At 43.5% G+C, this 23,940-nt stretch overlaps 1 protein-coding gene across 2 annotated transcripts in view; it reads right to left on the bottom strand.

Moving 5' to 3' along the window:
* LOC119176736 (tyrosine-protein phosphatase non-receptor type 1) overlaps nt 1–23,940 on the bottom strand; it is a 108,820-nt gene that overhangs the window by 3,830 nt on the left and 81,050 nt on the right. The window contains exon 9 of one of the 2 annotated variants that reach the window (XM_037428094.2): nt 19,220–19,828. The exons of the other annotated variant lie outside the window; for it this stretch is intronic. Coding sequence (XP_037283991.1) covers nt 19,627–19,828 — 202 coding nt within the window. The 3' untranslated portion in view covers nt 19,220–19,626. Of the gene's footprint in view, nt 1–19,219; nt 19,829–23,940 lie in introns of those variants that run through there. 2 annotated transcript variants of the gene reach the window in all.

Raw genomic sequence — 23,940 nt, 5'->3', positions numbered from 1 at the left:
ATTTTCTGGTTCGCTTCCTCCATTTTGTATCGACATTCTTCATGTACAAGTAGCTGAAAACCTACCTAGCCCAACGCTCCTCCCCCATTTCTCTCAATCGCTTCTCAAATTTGATCTTGCTGCTAGCTTCCCTGCCCTCAAATGATGTCCATCCCATATCACCTTGTTTTCCCTGATTTGGTGTATTCCCATGAGCTCCTAAAGCAAGTCTACCTATTCCACGTTGCTTAATTTCTAATCTTGCTCGAACTTCCGATCTCATGCCCAAGACCGCATTGCCGAACGTCAGACCAGGAACCATGACCCCTTTCCATATTCATCTGACATCATACCTATTGTAATTCCACAGTGCCCAGTTTTTCATTACCGCTGCATTCCTGTTACCTTTAGTCGTCACGTATATTTCGTGTTCCCTTAGGTATTCGGCCCCATTGCTTATCCATACGCCCAGATATTTGTATTATTCATTATCTCTAGCATGACCTGCTGTATTCTAAGCTCACTACCTTCATTGTCATTAAAAATCATGACTGCTGCTTTTTCCTTACAAAATCTGAAATCTTAACTTATCTCCCTTATTGCCGCAGATGTCCATCAATCTTTGCAAATCTTTCTTGTTTTCAGCCATTAGCACTATATCATCTGCGTACATCAATGCTGGTAGTGCCTGTTCAATGAATTTTCCTTCTTTGACGAAAGAAAGATTGAAGACCAGTCCACTTCCCTCTAATTTGGCATCTAATCCTTGTAGGTACATCATGAATAATAAGGGTGACAGGGGACACCCCTGCCTAAGCCCCCGTTTGACCTCTGCAGGCTTGGATACCTGTTTTTCCCACTTTATAACTACCTTGTTACCTTTAGAGATATCCTTTAAAAGATTAGTGACTCCATCTTCCACGCCTAGTGTGTCCAGTATTCCCCACAAGTCATCTTGAACCATGCTCTCGTACGCTCTTTTGATATCCGAAAATGCTAGCCACAGGGGCCTGTGTTCCTTTTCTGCTATTTCGATGCACTGAGTCAGTGAGAACAGATTGTCTTCCAACCTCCTTTGTTTTCGAAACCCATTCTGCAGTCCCCCCAGCACCCCCTCATCCTCTATCCCTGCATGCAGCTTTTTCTTTATAATCTGCATCGCCAGCCTGTAAACCACTGATGTCTCTGTTATAGGACGATAGCTGTTTATGTCAGCTTTGTCCCCTTTTCCTTTATAGATCATGCTCATCCTGCTAAGTTTTCAAGCAACGGGGACTTCACCATCGAATATTGTTTTACTCGCTGCCTCTCTCAAAGTCTGCTTAGACTTGGGACCTAATTCCTTTATCAGCGTAATTGGGATGGCATCAGGGCCTGTTGACATACTACTAGAAACCCTATTCTCAGCCCTTTCCCACTCTCGTAGTGCAAATGAAGCCACTGCACCACTTGATCCATTCTTGTCTATTAAGGTGCATAAGGCACTTCTTTGTTGAAATTTTTCCTGTCATTCTTGCTCTTATATATTCAATGGCTTCGTCCCCTTAAAGCTTAACACCTCGAGCTGTAGTCGTAAACCTCTGCTCTAAGCTTGTATCATTTCTTAGGGAGTTTAGATGGTTCTCAAATTTTGCAGCTGCCTTTTATCCTTTTTGTGTACTTCTGCCAGCCACTGAGCCCCCTTTCTTCTAATCTTTTCATTGATCAGAAGGCACGCTTCCCTTCTACAGCTTAGAAAGATGTCCTATTTTCTTTCAACATCATCTGTCGGTTCACCCCGTTAGCATGTCTGTGTTCCCTAGAGGCTTCCCGACGTTTTGCTATGGCTCTCTTAACTTCCTCATCCCACCAACTCTTGGGCTTGTGTCTTCTTTTCCGGGGTGACTTGTCACGTGCCTTAGCAAGCTCTAGCACAGTCTTATTAGATTTGTGTATGTCCACACTGGACCACCGCGGCGGGGCTAACGTGGCCTATTGGACCTTGAAACTGTGTCTGGCCTTTTTTTTTGCATTAAAACTAACCTCTGCCTATTGAAAATTATCGTAGTTATCGACTCCGGCGAGATCTGTTCTGGCGGGTACAAGTATAACCACTGCTTAAACATCAATCCCGTCGCCGAGCCAACTGAAAACACTCGCGGCCGAGATCTCTGCGCAAAATCTCACAGTGCCAAAGCCTTGAGAAATACCACGACACGTTTTTTTTTTTTTGTATGCACACATTATTAATTGTAAAAGCGTCGAGGAATTATATTGTGATAGTAGCAGCACTTAGTTTCTAAATCATGTAAGTGCGAAGCGAGGAAAAAAAAATATGTTGGGCAAGTGGCAGGGGGGGGGGGGGCTTGGACGAAAATTAGGGGGAGAGGGGTGACCCCCCCCAGGCTACGCCACTGTGTTATGCGAACAAGAAAGAGTGAGGCCAAACAGCTCTCCAAGATGGATCAGTCCGGTCTAAAGCCTAGGTCGTCGTAAATGTCTTTGAGGTGAATGCATGAATCCCCACAAACACATGCGTTCGGAGTATTTTGATGAAACGGTTAAGTCTGGGTAAGCAACCAACAAGTGTAACATGCAAGACGGAACGGATTACAAGATGGAAATTGTCTCGAAAAAAGCATAATCGTGACACTATTTGCCATATATAAAGGCATTTTAAACCTAACCCACCCTCACCAACTGGCTTGAATATGTTGTCACGACGCGTGGGCTCAAAAGTCGAAGACTACATGAAAGCAGCGAAAATTCAATGAAAGTGTTAATATAATTTTGCGCAATAGATAAGCTGCAATACATAGTAAAGCTGTGTTGCTAAGGAAGTATTGCAAGCTTCAGCTCTCCCAAAGATTGTAAGTCGATAGAGAACAAATGTCTGGGCCTGTCGTTTAAGCTTAGAGACGCACTCCTTCCAGTAATGCGCACTGCATCTATAGGAAACCAAAGCAATGCATGGTGGCGCTGCGACTCCGGACAAGCAGCGCCATCTTTGATAGAAAAGTAGAAATCGGGGATGTAGATGGCGCGTTTTCCCTTCACCCCAATGCGCTGCCGCTCGCTTACGTGCTCGTGCAGAGAGCGCACGCTACGTTTGAGTCACCTCACAATGTACCACCTGCAGTGCGGCTTCACAAATATCTCAGAGCTGGACAAGCACTTCCGAGAAGCGACTCGAACAAAAGGAGTAAAGCTCGTTAGTCAAGTTTATGATTTGGAGTAGACAACGGAAGGGGAAAACACCCGAATCACTGAGAAATTTATTCTCGAGTCTTCCTTGATAATACCGTGTACGACGTATGCCTCGAGGTAAGGTGGTGCCCCGCCCTCGGACTCCTATGAACGTGTTCCCATCTTTCCTATCTCTCCTATCCCCTCGATATGTCGTCGCTCTCACGCTTACTTCATCTGTCTTTCTCTCTCTCTACACCTCTATTCCTATCCTTTTAATCCCTCCTTACCCCCATCCCTTGTGAGCTACTGTTGACGTGTCGCTCCCTGAAGCAGACAGCTACGGGGCTCACTTTTCTTTCTTTTTTTTCCTTTTTACAACATAACCACTTCCCCTGTCATTGTTCCGACATGAAGCCGCGTACTCTATCGATGTGCTGTGTTAACTATTATGGAAAGCATGTAAATGTTGTTTTGATGTGGTATCTAGCAGTAGCAGCCGTGTACTGTCATGTGCAAACGTTTGCGACGAGCTGAAAAAAATAAGTTATACGGTGATGGCATTAAAATGTCCGAGAAGTTTTAGAGTCATGTCCTCCGTGCCGAGCATGACCCGCCGACGTCGCCGCGAAGGAGCAAGCCAATGGTGAATTCCACTCGTCGAGCGGGAGCAAGTTTTCTTGCTCCAAAGCCGGCAATCTGCGTTTCGCTAGTAAATTCGGAGCAAGTTCGCATTTTCCACTGGTAGATTCGGAGCAATCCACTCCGTGACGGAGCGTTCCGCGTGCTCCGTCTTGCAGCGACGGATTTCGCCAGCACTCCGAGAATACGTTGCCGTCATTTCCGGTACAGTCGAGCAGCTGGGTTGCCCTCAATCAAATAAAATCCTTTCCGGTACATGTTCAGTGACGTATGCGTAAAAAACTTCCGGAGAGACCTTACGCGGGGCATTCACATGTTCCACTCGCAGATCTCGTTTGGCACACTCCGAGTGCTCGCTCCAAGATTTCGGCGACCACTCCGGATCTACCAGTGGAATTCGCCATAAGTATAAGTTTAACCACAGCGAGTCAAGTTGAAGTGCTCGCCTTTTTTTTTCGGCTCTCGTCTCATACATGCTCTATCTTTCGCGAACACGGCTGCGTTCGCCGGCTATGATTAGATGGAAAACTGATACAACTTTACACGTGGAGAGCGTCCCTTGGTGTTTTCTGCATTGTTGTGGGAGCCCACAACACAATACTTCGGACCTCGCCAACGCTTCCGTGGGGCCGCTTCTTCCAATCGCGGAAAGGCAACTTCGCACAACGAGCGTCTCGTTTTAGTGCGCCAAGCTGACGGCACGGCACCTAAGTTCCCCGCAGCGACTGCAGAACACGTTGCGCGCGTGTCGCACGCGCTCCCATTTTGACGAAACACGCTCACCCGCCTACAACCTCTCCCGCGTCTCTCCTCAAGTGTTCAAGAGCTCGCCGTCAGGGCCAGACGTGGCATTGTCATCGCTCCACAAAATTGACTACACGGACGAAGAAAAAGTAGGAGAGGGCATGCCCAGCCGGCGCTCGGCGTGAAAATTGTGGTGGAAATGACATCATGGCGGCCATATTCACTAAGCACAATGGCGGCGTTGTTATGGTTACGTGTTGCGCAGTGGAGCTGGTCTAGCAGCGAGCGGCCGCGGCTGGCGGCGGAATGTATGCCTCCCCAGGTATCGTGCTAAGCCGTGGCGGACAATATCTGTGCTCTGTGCCGCGTTATTGGTTACGAAGTGTTCTCCTGGCAGTTACTGTACTCTTAGCAACGTTTACAAATCCCTTTGTCCATCACGGGGTTTCAACAATGCGTAGAACGAGTGCATATCCATATGTCGAGCGGCGGATGACGCGGATGAAGCAATTAGTGTTCAGCGAAATTGCGTTTTGCACGATGACGAAGCGAACCGACGACGAACGCCTTGCAGGTTAGTGACGGTTGGGCAGTGCTCCTGCTTGTGACAACGGACGACGCTGTTGAGCCCAGCAAGATGCAATGAGGACCATGTGCACATACGTACTTTCATGTTGTGTGTGTACAATAACAACTTGCATGTGCGTATTAAAACACCTTTTCTCTTTCCGCTTCGTATAGTCTTCCCTAGTATTGCATGTAATCTCAACGTAATAGCAACCGCGCTCAAGTGTCGCTAGCACTGTGCTCAAAGTCACCACGGTCGCAGAATGCTGACGCCGAAGAGTTTCACGCTGAACACGGACACAGTGGCCGGACGCTGCGTCGGCCGCGTGGCGGAATGGAACCGTAGAAGGCGCACGACCGATCGTGTTGTCTGTACAGTTGCTGAATTAATAACGTGAAAACACTCGCCGTTGTCAGTGCATCTAGCGCGCGTTACTCCAGGGAGCCATTACTCCCTGTTATTGCTCGAACGAAGTGATTTCGCCGAAGGTGTCCCGCTGGCTCAGAGTGATGAGCCCCGTTCCATTAGTTTCGGATCGTCACGGCGCAGTCCACGTGCTTTCGGAGCCGGAGAGAGAGTCGTGCCTTCTGCGTTACATTCGGATGTAAACAAGAGAGGAGAATTTGCCTAGTCAATATGGCCGACTTCCGGCTTCATCGCGGCTTCACAACGAGTGACATCAGGGCCTCTCCTTACCTTTCCTTCTTCCGTGGGTTCCCTATATGCATGCAATGATACACCGAGATATGTTGAATGAGTTCTTGGCTAATTAATCCCTGCGAATTGGTTCAGCGTGCCACCCCACAAGCCAAGCCACAGTCCTAAACTCTTTAAGGCATTTAAACGAGCTCCTGATACTACGCCAAACGTTTCAATAGTAGAAGTGCAAAAGAAAGCGACATGATCTGCGTAAGCTAATGCAACTCGAGTGTATTATGCCTAAGCACAGTGGTTCTAGATAGAGTGCAAACGTAAGAGGTGGCATCTAGCATCCCTGTTTTAAAAAAGAGCGAATAGAAACAGGCTTGGAGAGTTGACCATTAATAATCAAACGAGCTGAGCATTCATTATAGCAAATTTTAACGCCTTTAAGAACAACTAGGCACACATTGGCATGCCCGAGAAGAGAAAAAAGGAAGGAATGACAAACACGTACGATCAAAGGCTTTTGGAAGGTGTACCTGTAGCATTGCAAGATGTTTTTGAAAACTCAATATTGAAGCACTGTACCAGCAACATGTATATTTTGTGTATGGATCAACCCCCGATTACAGATGTCTGATGAGACCCAATGAGGATCGACATCGCAAATTTCAAGCTGTTTGATAATACTTTTGCCAAAATTTTGTAGCCCACGTTTGACAGCGATATTGGTCTGTAGCCCTCGACGAAACGAAGCTTTTCCTTTTCAGTTGTTTTCGGTATTAATACAGTGCGACTTTTGCAAAAACATTGTGCGAGTGTATCCATGTCATAACTTATTTCAAAAACATCCAGCAATATAAGAGTAAGCGTTTATTCTTTAAAAGAGCTTTATAAAATTAGCCTAAGATGCCATCATGGCCAGGTGTTTTCAATAAAGGCAAGCTGTCAATTACCTGCTAAATTTCCTGTATAGCAATGGGTCCATTAATGACTGACTGCACAGCCATTGTCCTTCAAAGGGTTCACAAGAGAAACAAAACTAGGCTTGAGGTGAACATCGGGATCATCAGAGGGTGAGCTGAATAAACTGTTTTAGTACTTTTCGAATGCCAAAGTAATGTCTCTATCTTTTATGAGCACACCATAAGAGTACAAGTCTGGAATAACTTTAGAAATCGCATGGCGCTACTCATTAAGTAAAGCTTGGCGCGTCGGTTGCCGAGTTTAAGGAGCGTCGATTCCGAGACGTAATACGTGCCCCTTGGTAGTGAGCAGCCTATCTTTGAAGTTGGGGCTTACTATTCTCAATGTCTTTGATGTACTTTCCCGGCACTTCGCATTCCATCTCATAAAGATTGCAAAGACTTTTAAGAAGTATCTTTTCATCATTTTTTCTATAGAAATACTTAACAGCCCCCAATTTCTGAAGCTATCCCTATCGAAAAAACTACCATAGTGGATACTGGAAAACACGGTGGGCTTAGTGGTAATAATAGTGGGTATAGTGGAAATTATGGTGGATATGACGGGACGTGGTGGAAATTATGATGGATATGCCGGGACATACTGGGTGGCATGGTGTACAGAAGATGGGTAAAGTGGAAACGATGGTGGGAAGTAGCGTCTAGATAGGAGGTAATCATGGGAGGCTCTGCCCACCATTGCGATAATGCTGGGAAGCACTAACCAGATGGTGCGTGGTGCTTATCATGGTGGTCCACATGGTGTACCAAGCTGTGAAGCTCTTCCCACCATTGCGATAATGCTGGGAAGCACTAAGCGGATGATGGGTGGTGCTTATTATGGGGGCCACATAGTGTACCAAGCTAAGAAGTTCTGCCCACCATTGTGATAATGCTGCGCAGCAGTAAGCAGATGATGGGTGGGCTTATAATGGCGGGCAATATATATGGTGTACCAAGCTGGGATCTGTACACTACATGTTCTACCAGCATGATCTCCACCAAAGATTAGGCCTACCGACCGAGCCCGTACAATTGTGTTATCCGCACTTCTAGGTTTCAGAATACACGATTTCGACGAGTAAGAATGACAATACAGCACAGCCATGGCATCAATTAGCCTAAATGAAACATATTTTATTGCGTACGGTGTGCACACAAGAAGCAAAAACATTGATGGTGCGACGAGATTCCAACACTTTCAGAGAACGTACGTCTTCCCTCACCGACCGTCGCCGTTCGCACTAGCCGGCACTTCTCTGGCTCTCATGCGAGAACACAGACTTGGCAATTCGTATGCTTGCTGAACCAATATGATAGCATAATGTTTCCGGCACACTGCATTCGTTTTGCCCAAGCCGTTATGTAGTTTTTGCTAACGGTTGAGCTACAACAGTGCGCTAACATGACTGCCCTCTACGATCTGCGAAAAGCATCCCAATACTCAATCATTTAGATGGGCGTATCAATGGAATGAGCCTAGAGGCGTGATAAAGCCCGAGCAGATGTCGCTCTTTCGAACGAGCGAGAAACGGATATTAAACTTTTTAGACCCCGCCAGTAAACTGTACCTGCTCCCCAGTCCATTTGTTTTTTTTTCTAGTCGTGGTGAATTGCAACAAAAGCATAGCATTAGTGCCATTATCGCAGTGCCAATCATTGCAGGCAGTAGTTGCTTGTGTTTATTAAATGTGAAATTTTAGTATCAGGTGCAGATCTCGTCTATGTCGAGTGCGCGACAAACAAAACTGAAGTTGAACTGTCAGTTCGTACGTGAACTAGCTATATAACACGCGAGTTCCGTCATGTTGGTATGGCGTAGTGGTTGGTGTCATCAAATGAGTATCTGCAGGTTTCACGTTCGAATCCCCGTGGTGGCCTATTTTTTACATCGTTTTTATATAATTATTTTACTTTTTGTGGCAGCTCGTCACGGCGATTCTGACGCTATTTCACGCTCGAGCGTTGCCGGCACTGCAGCATCCACCATATCCCACATTCACCACGGTGGACGTTTTCCAGCATTCACCCACTACATTAATCCACTATATTGGTGGGTGGTGGTTTACACCATGCCCACCATTTGTTTTGTTTTTTTCAATAGGGATAGCACGGTCTTCTTGTTTAAAAAGCTCCTAAGCAGCGAAGATATGCAAACCATTTGAAAAGAATCGCCTCATTGTCATCTGGACACGTTCATGAACTCATGATCACAGAGGAGGTTCGCGTTCATTTTCCAAAAGGCCTACTGAAGACGGAATTATTTTGTGCTGATTTTCACCAATGTGCGCAATAACAATACAATGGTCTGAGAATGATATAGCTTCGGTGCTGCAGGTAATTTTACAAGAGAAGTGATGAGCACACGTAAATCCGGTCAAGGCGAGCATGAGAACTGCCCTGTACTTTTGTATATGCCGTTGCCAGATTCGAGACTCCAATGTTAATTGGTCCTGCATTATTTACAATACCGGATAAAAGCTCACAACTCCTTTCTCTCTTTCCACAAGGATCATTACGATTATTAGCATCACATACGCAGTTGAAATCTCCCATAAGCAAAGTGCATCTGTCCAAGTCAACACAATTACGCACTTTTTCGAATAATTAGGTCGTTGCAGCACCTCATTAAACACATATAGATTGATAATTTGCCACGGAGCTCCTTACAACAAAAAAATCACAGCATATATACCTGCCCTCTTCATCAACACAAGTGCAGAGTGCTGAACAGAATAGGCTCTCTCAGAAACAACCAACAGCCTGCAGATAAACCTTTTACATGTGAAACACACACGTTATACTCAGACAGGAAAGGCTGCAGGGCCTTCTCAGTCTCCTTTTCGCTCTCGATTGAAAAGTCTATGGACCTGTGCCTATTTCTGCGAAGACCTAAGACCGTGTACATTCAAGGTAGCTAAGATAAGTCACTCAGACTGCGCCATGATGACTACCTTCTGTTGCGCTTATTTTCCACTTGATCAGTCCCAAGAGTTAATGTTGAGGCTTTCTGTGGACCCCCCCTCCCAGGCCTCCTAGATCGGGATCACCCACACTTTCCTTTGGGCATGGACTTTCGGTGACAGCGTGACCTCCTAGGCACTGACACTGGGTCACTCCTTTTGCTTGAATACGAGCTGTACGGTGCGCGAAGCTTAGGTATTGCTGCATCCATATCTTCTGGCACCGCACCTTGATGAAAAAGCTGCTGCGGAGCTGCAGCATAAAAGGGGAAGAACCTTCTGCAGAATCCAGCCCAGAGTGTCTGTCTTGTACTAGCCACTGTTCGGCGCCATTATGGGTCAGCGCAACGTCACTCTTCATAGAGACTTCTACTTTCGCTAGGAGTTGTGCGGGGCCATTTTGGGTCAGCTGCTTGCATGATTCACTTGGCTCTTTGCACGCAGAAGTTTCAATTATGTCAACAGCGACTGCCTTTCTTTCCACTTCCGGATTCTTTGTGGTAGAGCCCGCAGCATCTGAAGTTGACGGAGTGTCTGCCGTTGAGTCTAAAACCTCGCTGGCATCCATAATATGCTCTTGTAGGCTATCATCTGGCTGTTGTTTGCACTGTCGCAGTTTGTTAGCGTATGTCGTAACACAATCCTCAGCCAAATGACCGAAGCGTCGACAGTTGTCACAGCAAGGGGTCCTACAGTTTCGACGGATGTGTCCAACCTTACTACACCGAAGGCAAAGTGGTGGGTGGCCAGGTATCAGGACAAGGCTTTGTACTCAACAGACAGCAAGAATATGGTGAACATCAGCAACGCGAACTCCATCAGCAAGGGACAAAAGAACATCCTTATTTAGCATCCACATTTGCTCCATGTCCGCTACTTTCCAGCTTTCTTGTGAAACTGTCTTGACCTTCCCGAAAGCTTGCAGTGCCTCGCGAATGTAGCCGTCCTTCCGTCTTCCAAGTGCTAAGGAAGCCACATAGGCTTCATCTTCACTTCCGTGGGCTCCGGGTCAATAACGAGACATCGACGAATTTCGACAAAAAATTCACCTCTTGTAACCAACTTTGCTTTGTCAGCCCTGACTTGCATGTGGCCATCCAAACATGAGACATTTGAAATTGACCTATCGAGCTTATTTCCTTCAAGTCAATGATGTCCCAAAGAGCATCTCTAAAATCTTGAACCCGGTAAGGGCGACCAGCTAAGTCAGCATGTAGAAAAACATAATTATCCACAATCAGCTTGCAGGTGGGAACGCGAGGAAGTACAACACAGTAGTCATTGCCGCTGGCTGAAGCCTGAGCAGCACCTCGGCCCATAACCGATAAATCCTTGAAGCGGAGAACATAAAAAGCGCGACCATTCAGAACGTCATGAGCCATGCCAGTGCTTGGAACTCGTTACTAAACTGGCCTTATGCAGGTTTGATGTTGGGAAAGGAATCTTGTTAGTATGAGTAATAAAGGGTTTTAGAACATGAAAAAAACAGCCGGGCGTCACACAATGCAAATTGCATAACGAGTGGCCGTCCAATGCTCCAACTCAATAGAAAACTTGTTCTTGGTCACCTATTAATTGTTGCGCATACCCACTTCAGGCATAATTCTTCGTCGTCAGCAACTGCATAAAAAAACGCACAAAACTCCTAACAACTCTGCAGCAGAAACTGCACTTCCCCCCAAAATGATGAAGGATAGCATAGCGAATGCTGGCTTACTACACAAAAATTATGATTTATGGCATAGTAAGTACCCAGCAATGTGGTTGTAGCAGTTACCCAAAGAATGTTTAAAAATGCTCTGAAAGGCCGCTCTTCTAGCTTTCACTGTGACAGTGCTGCACGTTCCGCGCAGGCCTGGCATTTTTTTTAATTTTTTTATCAAACATGTAGGTTTTCAGAAAGTTGGCAGTGTAGGATTTTTCTAATGCTTCAAACAAAGAGAAAAGCCAAATTATACATAATCATGCTCCTATGTGGCAGAACGCATGTACGGACGATATAGTTCTGGACGTAACTGTTCTATGAACGAGGTACAGGGGTTTTAACTGCGCTTCTTGCATACATATGACACCAATAAGTGGTAAGTTAGGCCCTTCACGACTTCTAAATCATTGAAGAGATCAGCGGCTGGCACACGTAACAGCCACAATAAGTGTGATAACACACAGCAACATGGCAGCCCCCATACACCCTAGGCCATCCGCTTCCATCCGAATTCGTGATATTACTGGCACTCTGCCCGGAGAGCAAGAAATAAGTGGTATAATATGACATCCCCAAGTCTCATGTAACACTTAGGTATATTTTTTCGTTATTATTTAGATCTTGGCTCATTTGTTTTGATGCTGCTAAGACTACCGAGGCGGCACAGAGCCACAAAAGTGGTTTGATGTGAACGGAGCAGAGATGGCACAACATTAGCGCCAATGACTCATTGACAATGAAAAACACCCTGAATGTCTGTGCGTGCTGTTCCACTCATCAATGGTACATGATGGAAGCTGAAAGTGGTCAACAGACTATCTGGAGCGCTGTAGGCCAAACATCCAGTATTTTCCGAAAAAGGACGCTATAGGGTGTCTACCAATTCCCTTTTTCCAAATTCCCCTACTTTTCCAGGTTTTCCATAATGATTAAAAGCAAATTCCACGACTGTCACCTCTGCTTGGAAAACTCTGTGCACTGGAAACGAAACCTCAGCAAAAAAAAGAAATCAGGTGCTCATATAAAGTAAACATATTTACTGCACACACTCGCAATGTTTTGAGCATGTCCAGTAAACGTGAAAAAAATATGCACATCTGGCCAAATTAAACCTCTGAGCCAGGAAGTGAAGAAGTTGGCCGTTTGGTGTTTCGAAGAACCAGGCGGCAAACACACAGGTTAAAATTAACTGCACATCAAAGTATCAAAGTTTGAAGGAGTCTGTGATTGTACGATAACGCTGTCAAAGCTGGTAGGAAACATAGAAGGGTTGCCACTAATACCTGTCTCTCACTCAGAACATGCTCTGTTTCTGTATTTACTGACTTCTAGTTAGGATGCAGATTGAATAGGATCTGATTCGACCTGGATTGCGTGATTTACTAGATTTGCATACCCTCCTGATTTACGCACCTCTAAAATATACTTTTCAGCAAAAAAAGAAAGAATACTACTACTCGCGTATTCTGTGCACCCTGCCTTGACAATGACAAACTGCAACGTTGCAAGAACAGAGCAGCCTGCTAAATTTTCTTTTTTTCGACGAACACATGCATGTTGGTGTTTAATTTCTCAGTGCTTTGATGCTTGAAGTGCAACGAAAGTCCTCAGGTGCCTGTAATGAAAACTGGGGGTAGCGTTTAAAGTGCCAACATTTGAATGTGTGGTGCAAAGAAGGAATCTGTCAAGTTGAAATTTTCCTCGATTCCACAGAGGAATCATGAATGTCAGCATGTTACCTTCGTTTATGTACTCTTCTATGGATCTGACGCTAAAAAGTAATCACAGATTTAACACCATCTCAAGAAACTGAAATGAGAAATTGAGCTAAAGTTATCCAAATGCTACCCTTGAAACGCGAGCTACCAACAATAAGTGTGAAGCTGAGGACGTTTGCTGCTGCATCACCAATAGTAATAATACTAATAATAAAAGGCATGAGATGGCCTGCCAAGCCTCTGCTGATGGCAGCTCTAGCCTATTTTCAAGACGCCTTCAAGCCGAGCAGAAATTGTGGCCAAGACAAACATGCACGAATTTACAAACGTGAGTAACGTTGTGATTCCTAAGTCCAATACGCTGATATGTAGAAGCAACAGACATTAAACTAGTGCACGTACCAAAATGGAAGCTAAGGAATTCTTTACTCAATGTGCGGAAATTTCTTCGGTTTTGTTTATGCCGTAGGCTGCAACAATTGTGACAACCAGTACATCGGTGAAACTGGCAATTTCAATGGAAGAATTAAACACGAATATGTCACAAAACGATGCATGGCTTCGAATGCTTTCGCTGAACACGTAGAATTTACAGGCCACCGAATTGACTGGTCAAGTGCTACTACGATTGTGACAACCAGTACGTCGGTGAAACTGGCGATTTCAATGGAAGAGTTAAACATGAATACGTCACAAAACAATGCATGGCTTTGAATGTTTTCGCTGAACACGTGAAATTTACAGGCCACCAAATTGACTAGTCAAGTGCGTGTTCTGAACAAAGAAGCTTGGATCACGCATGTACCTGGAATCCAGGTACAGACGCCTGCACATACCCTGAACAGAAGTGATGGGACGCTTTCAACAATGTACTCTCACTGTCTGCGTCACATACTTAGGCATACTTAAGTACGCTGTGCCTTTCCTATGGATTTTATTGTGAACAAGGCTCCTGCATAGAGTGCCGAAACGTCAGTAAAGTTATGTTCTATTGGTGTATCCTTCCGCATTTACACTAAAAAATAGAAACTATGCACTGCTTTTTTTTAATACCTTTTTTAGCAGTTCACTGTAGCTGCAGCCGAAGCAAATTTTAAGCTTTGATCAATGGTAATAATTATTTATGTGACGGCCACACCGACCTGCTGTCAGTTTTTGAGACCTGATCATGTCTTTCCGAAATTCCCCAACTTTTCCAGAAGGGTCCGAATCGCCCGACTTTTTAAAATTTTCCAGGCTGGTAGACACTGTGCATTGGTAGCGCTAAATGCATTTCGTCCCGTCAAAAAGAACTCGATGGGCGCGCCAGTATGCACGCTGTTATAAAAGCCGCGTTCCTCACAAACCAAGGCAGATAAAAAAAATACTCCTTGTCACAAACGCCAGTGAACGTGCAGTGTAAAAGTAGGTTCCTGAACATCAAATAAATGGCGAGGTGGCGTTCCTGAAGAGGTGTTGGCAGGGCACAAAATCGGCAACGTAGCTGAGCCGACGCCAAAGAGACGACGAGCAGACGACGCGACGCGGATGAACCAAACGTCTCGAAGAAGCTTTTGCCTTTCTCGTAGCCTAATAAGCCCTCCAGCTTTCACTGTGCTGAGAGGTATTACTGAGATGGAGCAATGCGTGGCATTTCCACGAAATTTTCTGTGCAGTAGTCCCGCTCTGTTAGTCGTTGCTAAGGCTGCACGAATCCTTGAGTAAATTCAAGTGCCAGCTTCGCACGCGATACCTCAGCTGTCACGTAGTGCAATAAAACAAGGGAATAAATTTTTAAATTCTCGCGGTCCGCGACGCTTTTTGCCAGTCATGCGGGGCCGCTTCTTCCTTAGTGTTCCTGTTTATGAACTGCAGTACATCAAAAAACAGCAGCAACGTACGAAGGCAAAGTTTTTTATCTGTGTTTCCGCCAACGATATGTATACTATAGACTCGAGACCACTTTGCCGGCTTCCACTCAGTTCGGTCAGTACTGTAAAAATATCAGTGAACTTGCGCGGAGTGTAACTTCACAGCAAACTTGCTACAGCATGTACTTCAAAAATGTGCCAGCAGAATCATCTGCTTTACACGGCGTACTGAACCAGCATTTCCACCAGTTTCTGCACCATGGTCACAGGGTAAAACTGATAAACATTGTTCCATGGGCATAGTTATTACAGTCATTGGCACAGTTCACGAGAGAGCAATTCACACGCAATATTCCAAAGCACCGCGAAGAACCTGACACTGCTCTGCTTATGGGTGCGCTGCTGCACGGAGCACGCCAGTCGCTTTCGTTCACAGCCACACCGCGAAGCCACAGGCTCAGTGCACGTTTCCTAGAGAATATAAAATTTATGTGTCGAGAATAACCAGCGGCTAGGTCCTTCAGACACTGCAGGTTAGCATGCTGATAACTAGATTGCCCCGAACATCCAATAAAAGCTTAACTTCAGTATACAATTAGTGCAAGGAACGTTTCCACTAAAAACTCACTAAGGGAGGCAGGTAAACCAGTGACCAAAACAGTCAACAAAAAGCTTGACATATGGGCATTTTCGGCAAGCAGCACAGCTTGCTACCATACTGTAATTCTTGTCACTTATACTGTTAATTTTACCTAAGTCCACCACCAGCAGATTCCTGGAAAGTGCTGTAATGCCCCTAGTATACAACTTGCCAACTACTGTCACAAAAGTACAATTAAAACAAAGATAAGCAAAAAAGTATGTTTATTCTAGCAGTTTCACAACAGGCAGTGTCTGCAGTGCCTTGACACTCGGCCACTTCTGGACAAAAACAGCAATAAATAAGGCAAACTAGAAAAAAAAGCACATAGCCCAGCCAGTCCCCCAACCACAAGAATCAAACACATTTACTTTGTACTCTCTGCAGTTCTCCACCCATGACTTGGCTCTCCCAGCTTATTTTGGAACTACTGACACAGCAAAGAACAGTATAGCAAAACAACCAACAAGGATTCCCAAAGTACAAACAGTTCAGCACATGACAAAATTGAACAAACTAAAGCCATGAACTAGAGTAACATGTGACACTTCGAGGCCATCAGTCATTACGTCGTGTTATGTGCAACTTATAAAAACAAGGTTTAGCCACTGTTTGTGGCTACAATACCTTATTAAAACATACCAAGAACAGAAAACATGCAATGATCTTACCAGTGAATACTGCTGTAGCAAGTTTAATATAATAGCAACTATTGCTTATAATTTGCCACGTGGAATGTCAATTTATGTGCAATAGTTATTCACAATGGTGCCTAGCTTATTGCATTGAAGCAGGTTACTACCAACCTGCCAAATTTGTTTCAGCCAATGTGTGCAAACACTTTTCAGGTTGGGGCTCTTTATCGATGAGTACATAAATTAAGCAGCAACAATGAAAACATTTAAGCTAATTTTAGCACCTACATAACCAATCATAACCTGTTTGTTTCACCATTCTATACAACGATGATGTGTGTTAATCAAATGTATATGCTTCTCTTTCAACGTCACAGACAAAATTTTCATGATAACTATATATCGTGCCCTAAACTCACCTTATGACAGAGCAACATCATCACCACTACAAATCTGGCCTCAGAATATGGAAGCCTTGGACAACAATTCTTGCATTACAGTACAGTTTTAAGCAGCATCTGACAAATCATGTATATTTTTACCATGTTTAAAAGGAGGAAGAATACACAATTGGCTCTATATGAAACAGCAAAACATGAAGCCATTAAAAAACTACAATCTACAAAACCTCTGAATGACAGTGCAGACAAACAAACAATCGTTCAAATGAATGTGACAGCACGATTTTTTTACAATGGCTTTACATTTACAAACCCACAAGGCTTCTCTACTTTCAAGTCGAACATTTCAAAATACAGAACTCTTTTAGGCACTGCTGTGTTCATCTTTTAAATTATTTTCTTACAAATAGCTCACAGTTTAAAATTAAAAACCCTAAATAGGCCCATTAAAATGTACACCTCACCCACCTCTGACGGTGACCCTTCCAGAATAATGACATGCATTGAAAAAGGTGGCCACCCCTTATTATATGAAAGGTGAAAAGAAGCTCAAGCAGTGACAGAGAAAAAAAATGCTGCTTTCATAGCAACCAATCGAATAGTAATGAGTGGCATAGCTTGTGTTAACTAGTGTTTATAGGAGAACAAGCAACAGTGAGCAATTTCAGCAGTATAAAGAAAAAATCAACCAGCTGCCTTCAAACACCTGCTCTTCCAAGAAGATCATGCTACACAAAAAAGAAGCAGAAACACGAATCATACCACAGGATGCTTCACAAAATGACCTTGTTACTCTTGTTTCCAGTTACTCTTGCAAGATGAATGTTTGGTTCCCAAAATATTGCATGAGAATAGTAGTAATTTACATTACCAAATGTAATGCACTGTACAACATAGCACCTGTCACCAGTATGCATATTGTTAGATAAACCGATCCCACAAGAACAAACAAAAACTTTTTCTTTCTACATACATGTTTTCTACAATGCATTGTACCTCCACAGGAGGCACAATGCATCAAAACATCCAGCCTGTAAAATGCCAAAAGCACCTCAGTACCAGGCTGCCAGAGTGAATGTACACATGTGATTAAAGCAAAAAAGCACTACAGGTAACCAAAACTGAAACTACTATTGTTCACTCTTTAAGGGCTTGGAAAAATGGTGACATTTTTCAAACAGGCCTAGTTGGAAACGCACACTGCAGTTGAAAACAAAATACACAAGAAAACAATTAGCATAAAATGGTACATAGTAGTATTTAGAGCACGTAAACAGACGTGAAATGAAAGAGTTACACAGACGAGCGCTCACTTCAAACTAAAGTTTATTCACAGAAAAGACCAGGTTTTATCCTACACCGAACACGCATGAATGAAACTACAATAAAAAAAAAAGAGGAGGACAGCTATCACCTCAGAGTTAAAAAAAGCGAAGAAAAAAAACAACCCCAGGTGCCTCCTACACATGAAGACATCATACAGAAAATCAAACAACTGAGGTCAAAGACCACACGTGTCATGGCAAGCCAGCAAGTGGTTATTGCTGGCCTGTCTTCGACGCTGAGAACAGCCAGTGATATCTACTTCCTCGCTTGCCATGACATGTGTGGTCTGTGACTGATCTTTTGTATGATGTCTTTATGTGTGAGAGGCACCTGGGTTTTTTTTTTTAGTTTTTGAACTCCGAGGTGATAGCTGTCCCGTTTTTTTTTTTTTAGATTGTAGTTCCACGCAGGCGTGTTCAGCGTAGGATAAAACCTGGCCTTTTCTGTGATTAAACTTTAGTTGGAAGTGAGCCCTCGTCTGTGTAACTCTGTCTTTCATTTCTTCTTTGTTTACATGCTCTAAGTATATACTCGCCCCTATTTCAGTGCTTTTTAAACCTGATCAAATGCTAAGCACGGCATTCGAAACATTTGGCAGATTTTGATTGACAAATGGAAAAATTTCTAGCTCCTTACAGCAAGCTTCTACACTTTTTATTTTCCTACAAAGCACATGCCCCAACATTGGAGGCCAACACCAATCCTACAAATTAAGAAGTAACAAGACAGAACAATTGTAAAAGCAAAACAACATCGCAGTACACTGAACTGCAGCACGGAAGTTATTTGGGACACCGTTTAACCTAGCAAAGGGATATAAATAAAGCACTATGAACTGAAGCAAAACTGTGATTAGGCCTAGTTGGAACATATCCATCTAGAAATCTTTGCGCAAGCACACAGGGACACAGAGTGTGTTTGCGCTCATTTGTGTTCTCTTCTGTGTCTCTGCGTGCTTGCGCGAAAATTTCATGAAGGAAGACATTATGAATGGATTGACCACTGTTGCTTGATTTTTAGGACAGTGTATACATGTTACAAGTTCTCAATATCATCAAATATCGCAAAATTAATATATGGCCTTGAGTTCAGCAAAGTTTACGTGTACGAAGAACTAGGCCATAGATTAAATTTCAGGCTTAATCACCAAGGACACCACACACCTTAGGTGAAAAAAACAGCATAGATCCAAATAAATGCCCTGAGCTTTAAACTACACTAAGGCAACACTGGTTAAAATATGGCAAGTTTATTAAGAATTCACAACTCCACAAAGTAAGCTTTATTAATAACTTTATTCCCAGAAATGAGCGCGCCCACAAACATTCAAAAAACAGATGAAGGCGTGATAACTACTATGCACTGAACAATGAGTAGTTTTGATGAGATCCAATAAGAAAAAATGTAAAGACATATAACACCACTTCAATTGCCTACAGTGCACCCTCAAAAGTCCTAATAGACAACAAGTTGATGGATGAGAATGGACGAAAATATAGATGTGTTTCTGGTGATGCTGCCCTTTTCAAATGGTTCAAACGCACTCCATTTGGCCTTACCAGCAACCTATTTTTGCATGTTGCATGGACATCGGTAAAAATGGCATCGCAGTTGGTATCTAAGGTATTTCACCACCAACCCAGCACATCAGCTATGTGTGACTCGTCTTGCAAAGCTGCTAAGCTATTTTTCATAGTACTTGTAGACCAGCACACCTGTTCCCAGTAAGAGAACAAGGCCAATAGAGACGTGCTTCAGCAGACGCCCTCGCTGGGCCCAGGTTTCTGAAGAGCGCTGCTTCTGCCGCATGCGCTGCACCATCTGTGATGTGCGCTCCACCCTCTCCCGTCGTTGACGCCTGCGCAACTCTGCCTCCTCTCCGGTGCTGCATACAATACACGAGCATCATAAAGAGCACCTTCCTTACAAGCTAGCATAATCTAAGCAACCAGGACACAGCTAACAGCTTCTCTGCTTCAAGCTTGCAAGAACAGTTTGCTTTCAAACTCTGCATTACCAATTTCAGAACCTCCAAAGGCACAATGGCATCCTATAGCCAGAGGTATCACTAGCAATAAGTTTCTGCGCTAGACTACCTTTAATCGGCCCGCACAATCCTGCATAGTTTGCTACACAGTAGCATGCAGGCCAGGCGATTGAATAAGCATATACAGAAACACTACGGAGAAAATCATTTCACTAGTATTAGTAAATAACCCATCCATAATACCAAAAACACCACTCTTACCTCAAGAACATGCTTGGCAAAATGAAAATTGTGATTAAGTTTTTGTACCATTTCATCCAGATGTCATATATTTATTCTAATGTGCTGGAGCCCCCAGAGGTTCCTAAAATTAACTAGAGGGAACTAAAGGGCGCTGTAATTGTTCAGTTACTATGGGAATGATGGGTAGTACACGAATTTGTTTAGTCTTCATGCTTGTGGGCCTCAAACATACTTAGAACTCCCTTTACTACTGTGTTTTGGTTTTGTTTCGAATGAAAGGATTGACAGTTATAAACTTGGTGAGCCGATTCGTAATGGTGAGCCTAAAAGCTTGAAGTAGCTAAGTGCAATTGCTGAACATTTGCCTATTGTCGTTTCGCGACAAAGCACCTTCAAACCACGCTAAGCCAGCCGGTGCCAAAAGTACGAAAATTAGGCAAATCCGTGTACTACTCATCATTCTCATGCTCGCTGAAGCGCTATGCACGACAGCTCCAATAGACACTAACGCCAGAGATCCCTCTAGTGTATTTATAGGAAACTCTGCTAAGGGAGAGGACATATCACAGCGCTATCTACTGTACGCACCTAAGAACTGCAGCAAGTTGGATCAATGAAGCGTTTGCTATAGTGGCACGCACCAATACACCACGCAATGTACAGCCGTGAAATCGCAGCCTGCTTTACGGATTATTTTTTACACTATAGTGTTCGACTAAGTTGTTAAGTATGCTGTATTACCAGACCTTGCTTGCCGTTCATTTCCATTTCTCATCCGTTTTTATCAAATTTTGCATGACACTGCCTACTTCAAATATTCTCTATAAGAACTGATGGTGATTCTACAACTTTAAAACACAGGCATTCATTAAAAAAACTAGTGGCTCGCTTCAGAACTAGACATGGTCCCCAACAGTGAATGCAGAAATACATTCATACCTTCAAAACTAATCAAACAAGAACAGTAATTCAACATCACTGAAAAACACAGAATGCCTGGTTGGTTAGTACCAGAGCATGCATGCTTTGCTAATTATTAGGTGTAGCCCATAGTAATTCACACAAATTTAAAGCGTCATTCCAACTATCTTTGTACAGGAACTAAACATTGTTACACCATTGCAATAATTACTTGCACAAAGCATCGCGACATACTGGGAAAATATTGACGGCTTAACTTGCAGAAAAAGATCTTTTCCGCGGCATTCTAGTGCTTTTTGTTGGCACAATTTTTTTATTGATCTGTTACTGTATATCTCATCTAAAATCATAGAAATTATAAAAACTTCTCTTAAGGTAGGTCACCACCTTTGAAAAAAAAAAAAAAGTTTTCTTTCTGTTCAAATGTTATAAACAAGGTTTAGACTGGTAGGGCCTAGATAAATTAGGATCGAGAATGATGAAACTGCTAAAAATGTAAAAAAATTATAAACAATCAAAATGCACTAAAATAAATGTTTGCATTAACGGACATACTACAAAATTTGTGGGTGCAAGTTAATGAGACTTGGCCCGTACTACATTTAACCTCTACAATCACCATCTAAAAGCTACGGCGTGTTATCGCAAAAAAAAAGCCCTGTAATTTTATATTTGGGAGGTTCGTTTGATGCACGATTCGCCATGGTACAAAAAGTTTCTGCTCGTTTTCAATAATTCTGCTTGTGTGCACAGTTCTAACTATAAAGAAATAGTAATAAAACCTGCAGGAGTAAAGTTTAAAGATTTGAATCGAATCTTCATATAAAATTAATGACATCTTCATAAAAGTCACCCTGATGGAATGTGAAGCAGCAGCATTACACACGGCGATTCGACGGAGGGCGTGCGGCGCTTTCGAGACGTTGCCGACGACGTCGAGGATTCGCCAGCGTTGGCCTTCCACTGTCGGCGCTTTCGCTCGGCTACCTGGACTCGCGTCTCGTTGGTGTTACCCGCCCGCCCCATCTCCATTCTCGAACACAATCAACGTTCATGACTCACACCTCGTCCGTGTTGCACGACCAACGCTTGCATTCGGCTTCCCTAGCTCGCGCCTCGTCAGTGTTGCAACGACGTTGCCATTCGCGAAAGCGATCGGCTCTGCTAACTCTCGCAATGCCTGCGACGGCCGGATTAGGCCAAATCACTTCATGTTTCGGTAAGCGAAGGAGCTTCGCTTTCCGGCGTCCTCTCCTTCGCAGATAAACGAGCTGCAAGAGTGTTCACTCGATGTGCACTCGAACGTTGCGAGTGGTGAAGAGGGTGAAGCAAGAGAGAGGTGACACACGGTGGGCGAGCAGTAGGCAAGAGAAAGAATGACGTCGCTGCACACTGCAAGGGAAGGCGTGACCTACTTGGCACCGCCCCAGCCTCTGTGGCAAGGGGAGCGCGGAGGCACGGATGAACAGCGTTACACAGGCTAGTCAAAGAGCTGCTTCGCATCTAATAAAGAAACAGTCAATATGTCTGAAATTCACCACGATCATCGCTTGGGACATACATTAAAGTGGTACATTCTCCTTTTGAGTGAGCTAAGCCCAAACTTTTTTTCTAGTTCATTTTGCATCTCTAGCAGACTTTCGTTCACGTATGTCACGGCAGGTACACGTTCGACATATACATTTTAAACCTTGTGTTAAAGCTTCTGTTTCGTCCTATATTTGTTAGATTTTGCGGAGTACTATAACTATTCCTTTTAAAGGTCAGAACTAAGTCTACAAGGATGAGATAGTGTGTAGTACACATTTTAAAATTAATCGACATCCTGTCCCACAAGCTTCATAATGTACTTAGACAACTTGGCATTATGCAATATGTCAAATAAAAAAAAAACACATTTATGACGATATGGCAGGCCTTGTGAAATCGGAAACCTTCAGTATCAGTTTCGAGTGCACCCAAGGGGGATTGGAAAAATGGTCATAACATTCGAACGGCTCGAGATAATTTCATAATTCTCCTTCCTAAATATTCTTGAATAGACAAGAATTGTGAAAATGTCAAATAAAAAGAATTCCATTCCTTTTTTTTCTTCAGGAAAATGGGTTTTTAAAGGTGGTGACTTACCGTTTCAGCACAATTTAATGCCCACAAAAATACTGAAACAAGTATATTTTACTAAATTTCTATTTCAAAAACTGTAATTAGTTTTACACATAGATATGTAGCAAATTTTTTACAAGCAACAGACAGTGCCAGAAAATCATAAATTGTTCACTGTTTTTTCAGCACAGAGCAACACAGAGCAGTATATACAATTTATCTTCCTTCCTTTAATACAGCAAAAACAAAGACAATGAAATATTCAAAATTCTAATGGGGGCACATAGTGTTGGTGTTTTACATTATCCTGTTGACTAGCCTGATTTTGAGTGGTATTAGTACTACAGCATGGACAAACCTTCCTTATTATATTTCACACTAAAAGAATACATAGGTCACAGGCTGTTACTTTTCCATGACAAACTCCACCAAAAACACTAGAGCCAGCACTTCATGCACTCAGGCCTTGAAAAAAAAAACTTTACATACAATGCAGCAACAACGCAAAAGTGAAAGGCATTAAAGTTCAGAGATCAAAACTTAGCATTGAACTGTAGAAAATATAACTGATCTCTTTTACAACAAATACATGAACAACCTACGCAAGCGTATGTCTGCCGTTGACCGTCTACCTCTGAGCTTCAGGATGGACCTATGAGACAACAGAATATTGTGTTCCAGGGTTCCAGCAGTTAAAATTGTCTTCACACCCCTGGAACACAATATTAACTCCTAGTATAACA

Source organism: Rhipicephalus microplus, chromosome X, assembly GCF_043290135.1.
Source record: "Rhipicephalus microplus isolate Deutch F79 chromosome X, USDA_Rmic, whole genome shotgun sequence".
Taxonomy (NCBI): domain Eukaryota; kingdom Metazoa; phylum Arthropoda; class Arachnida; order Ixodida; family Ixodidae; genus Rhipicephalus; species Rhipicephalus microplus.
Note: the sequence above shows the minus strand (reverse complement) of the source record. Positions and strands in the feature narration are given on the sequence as shown.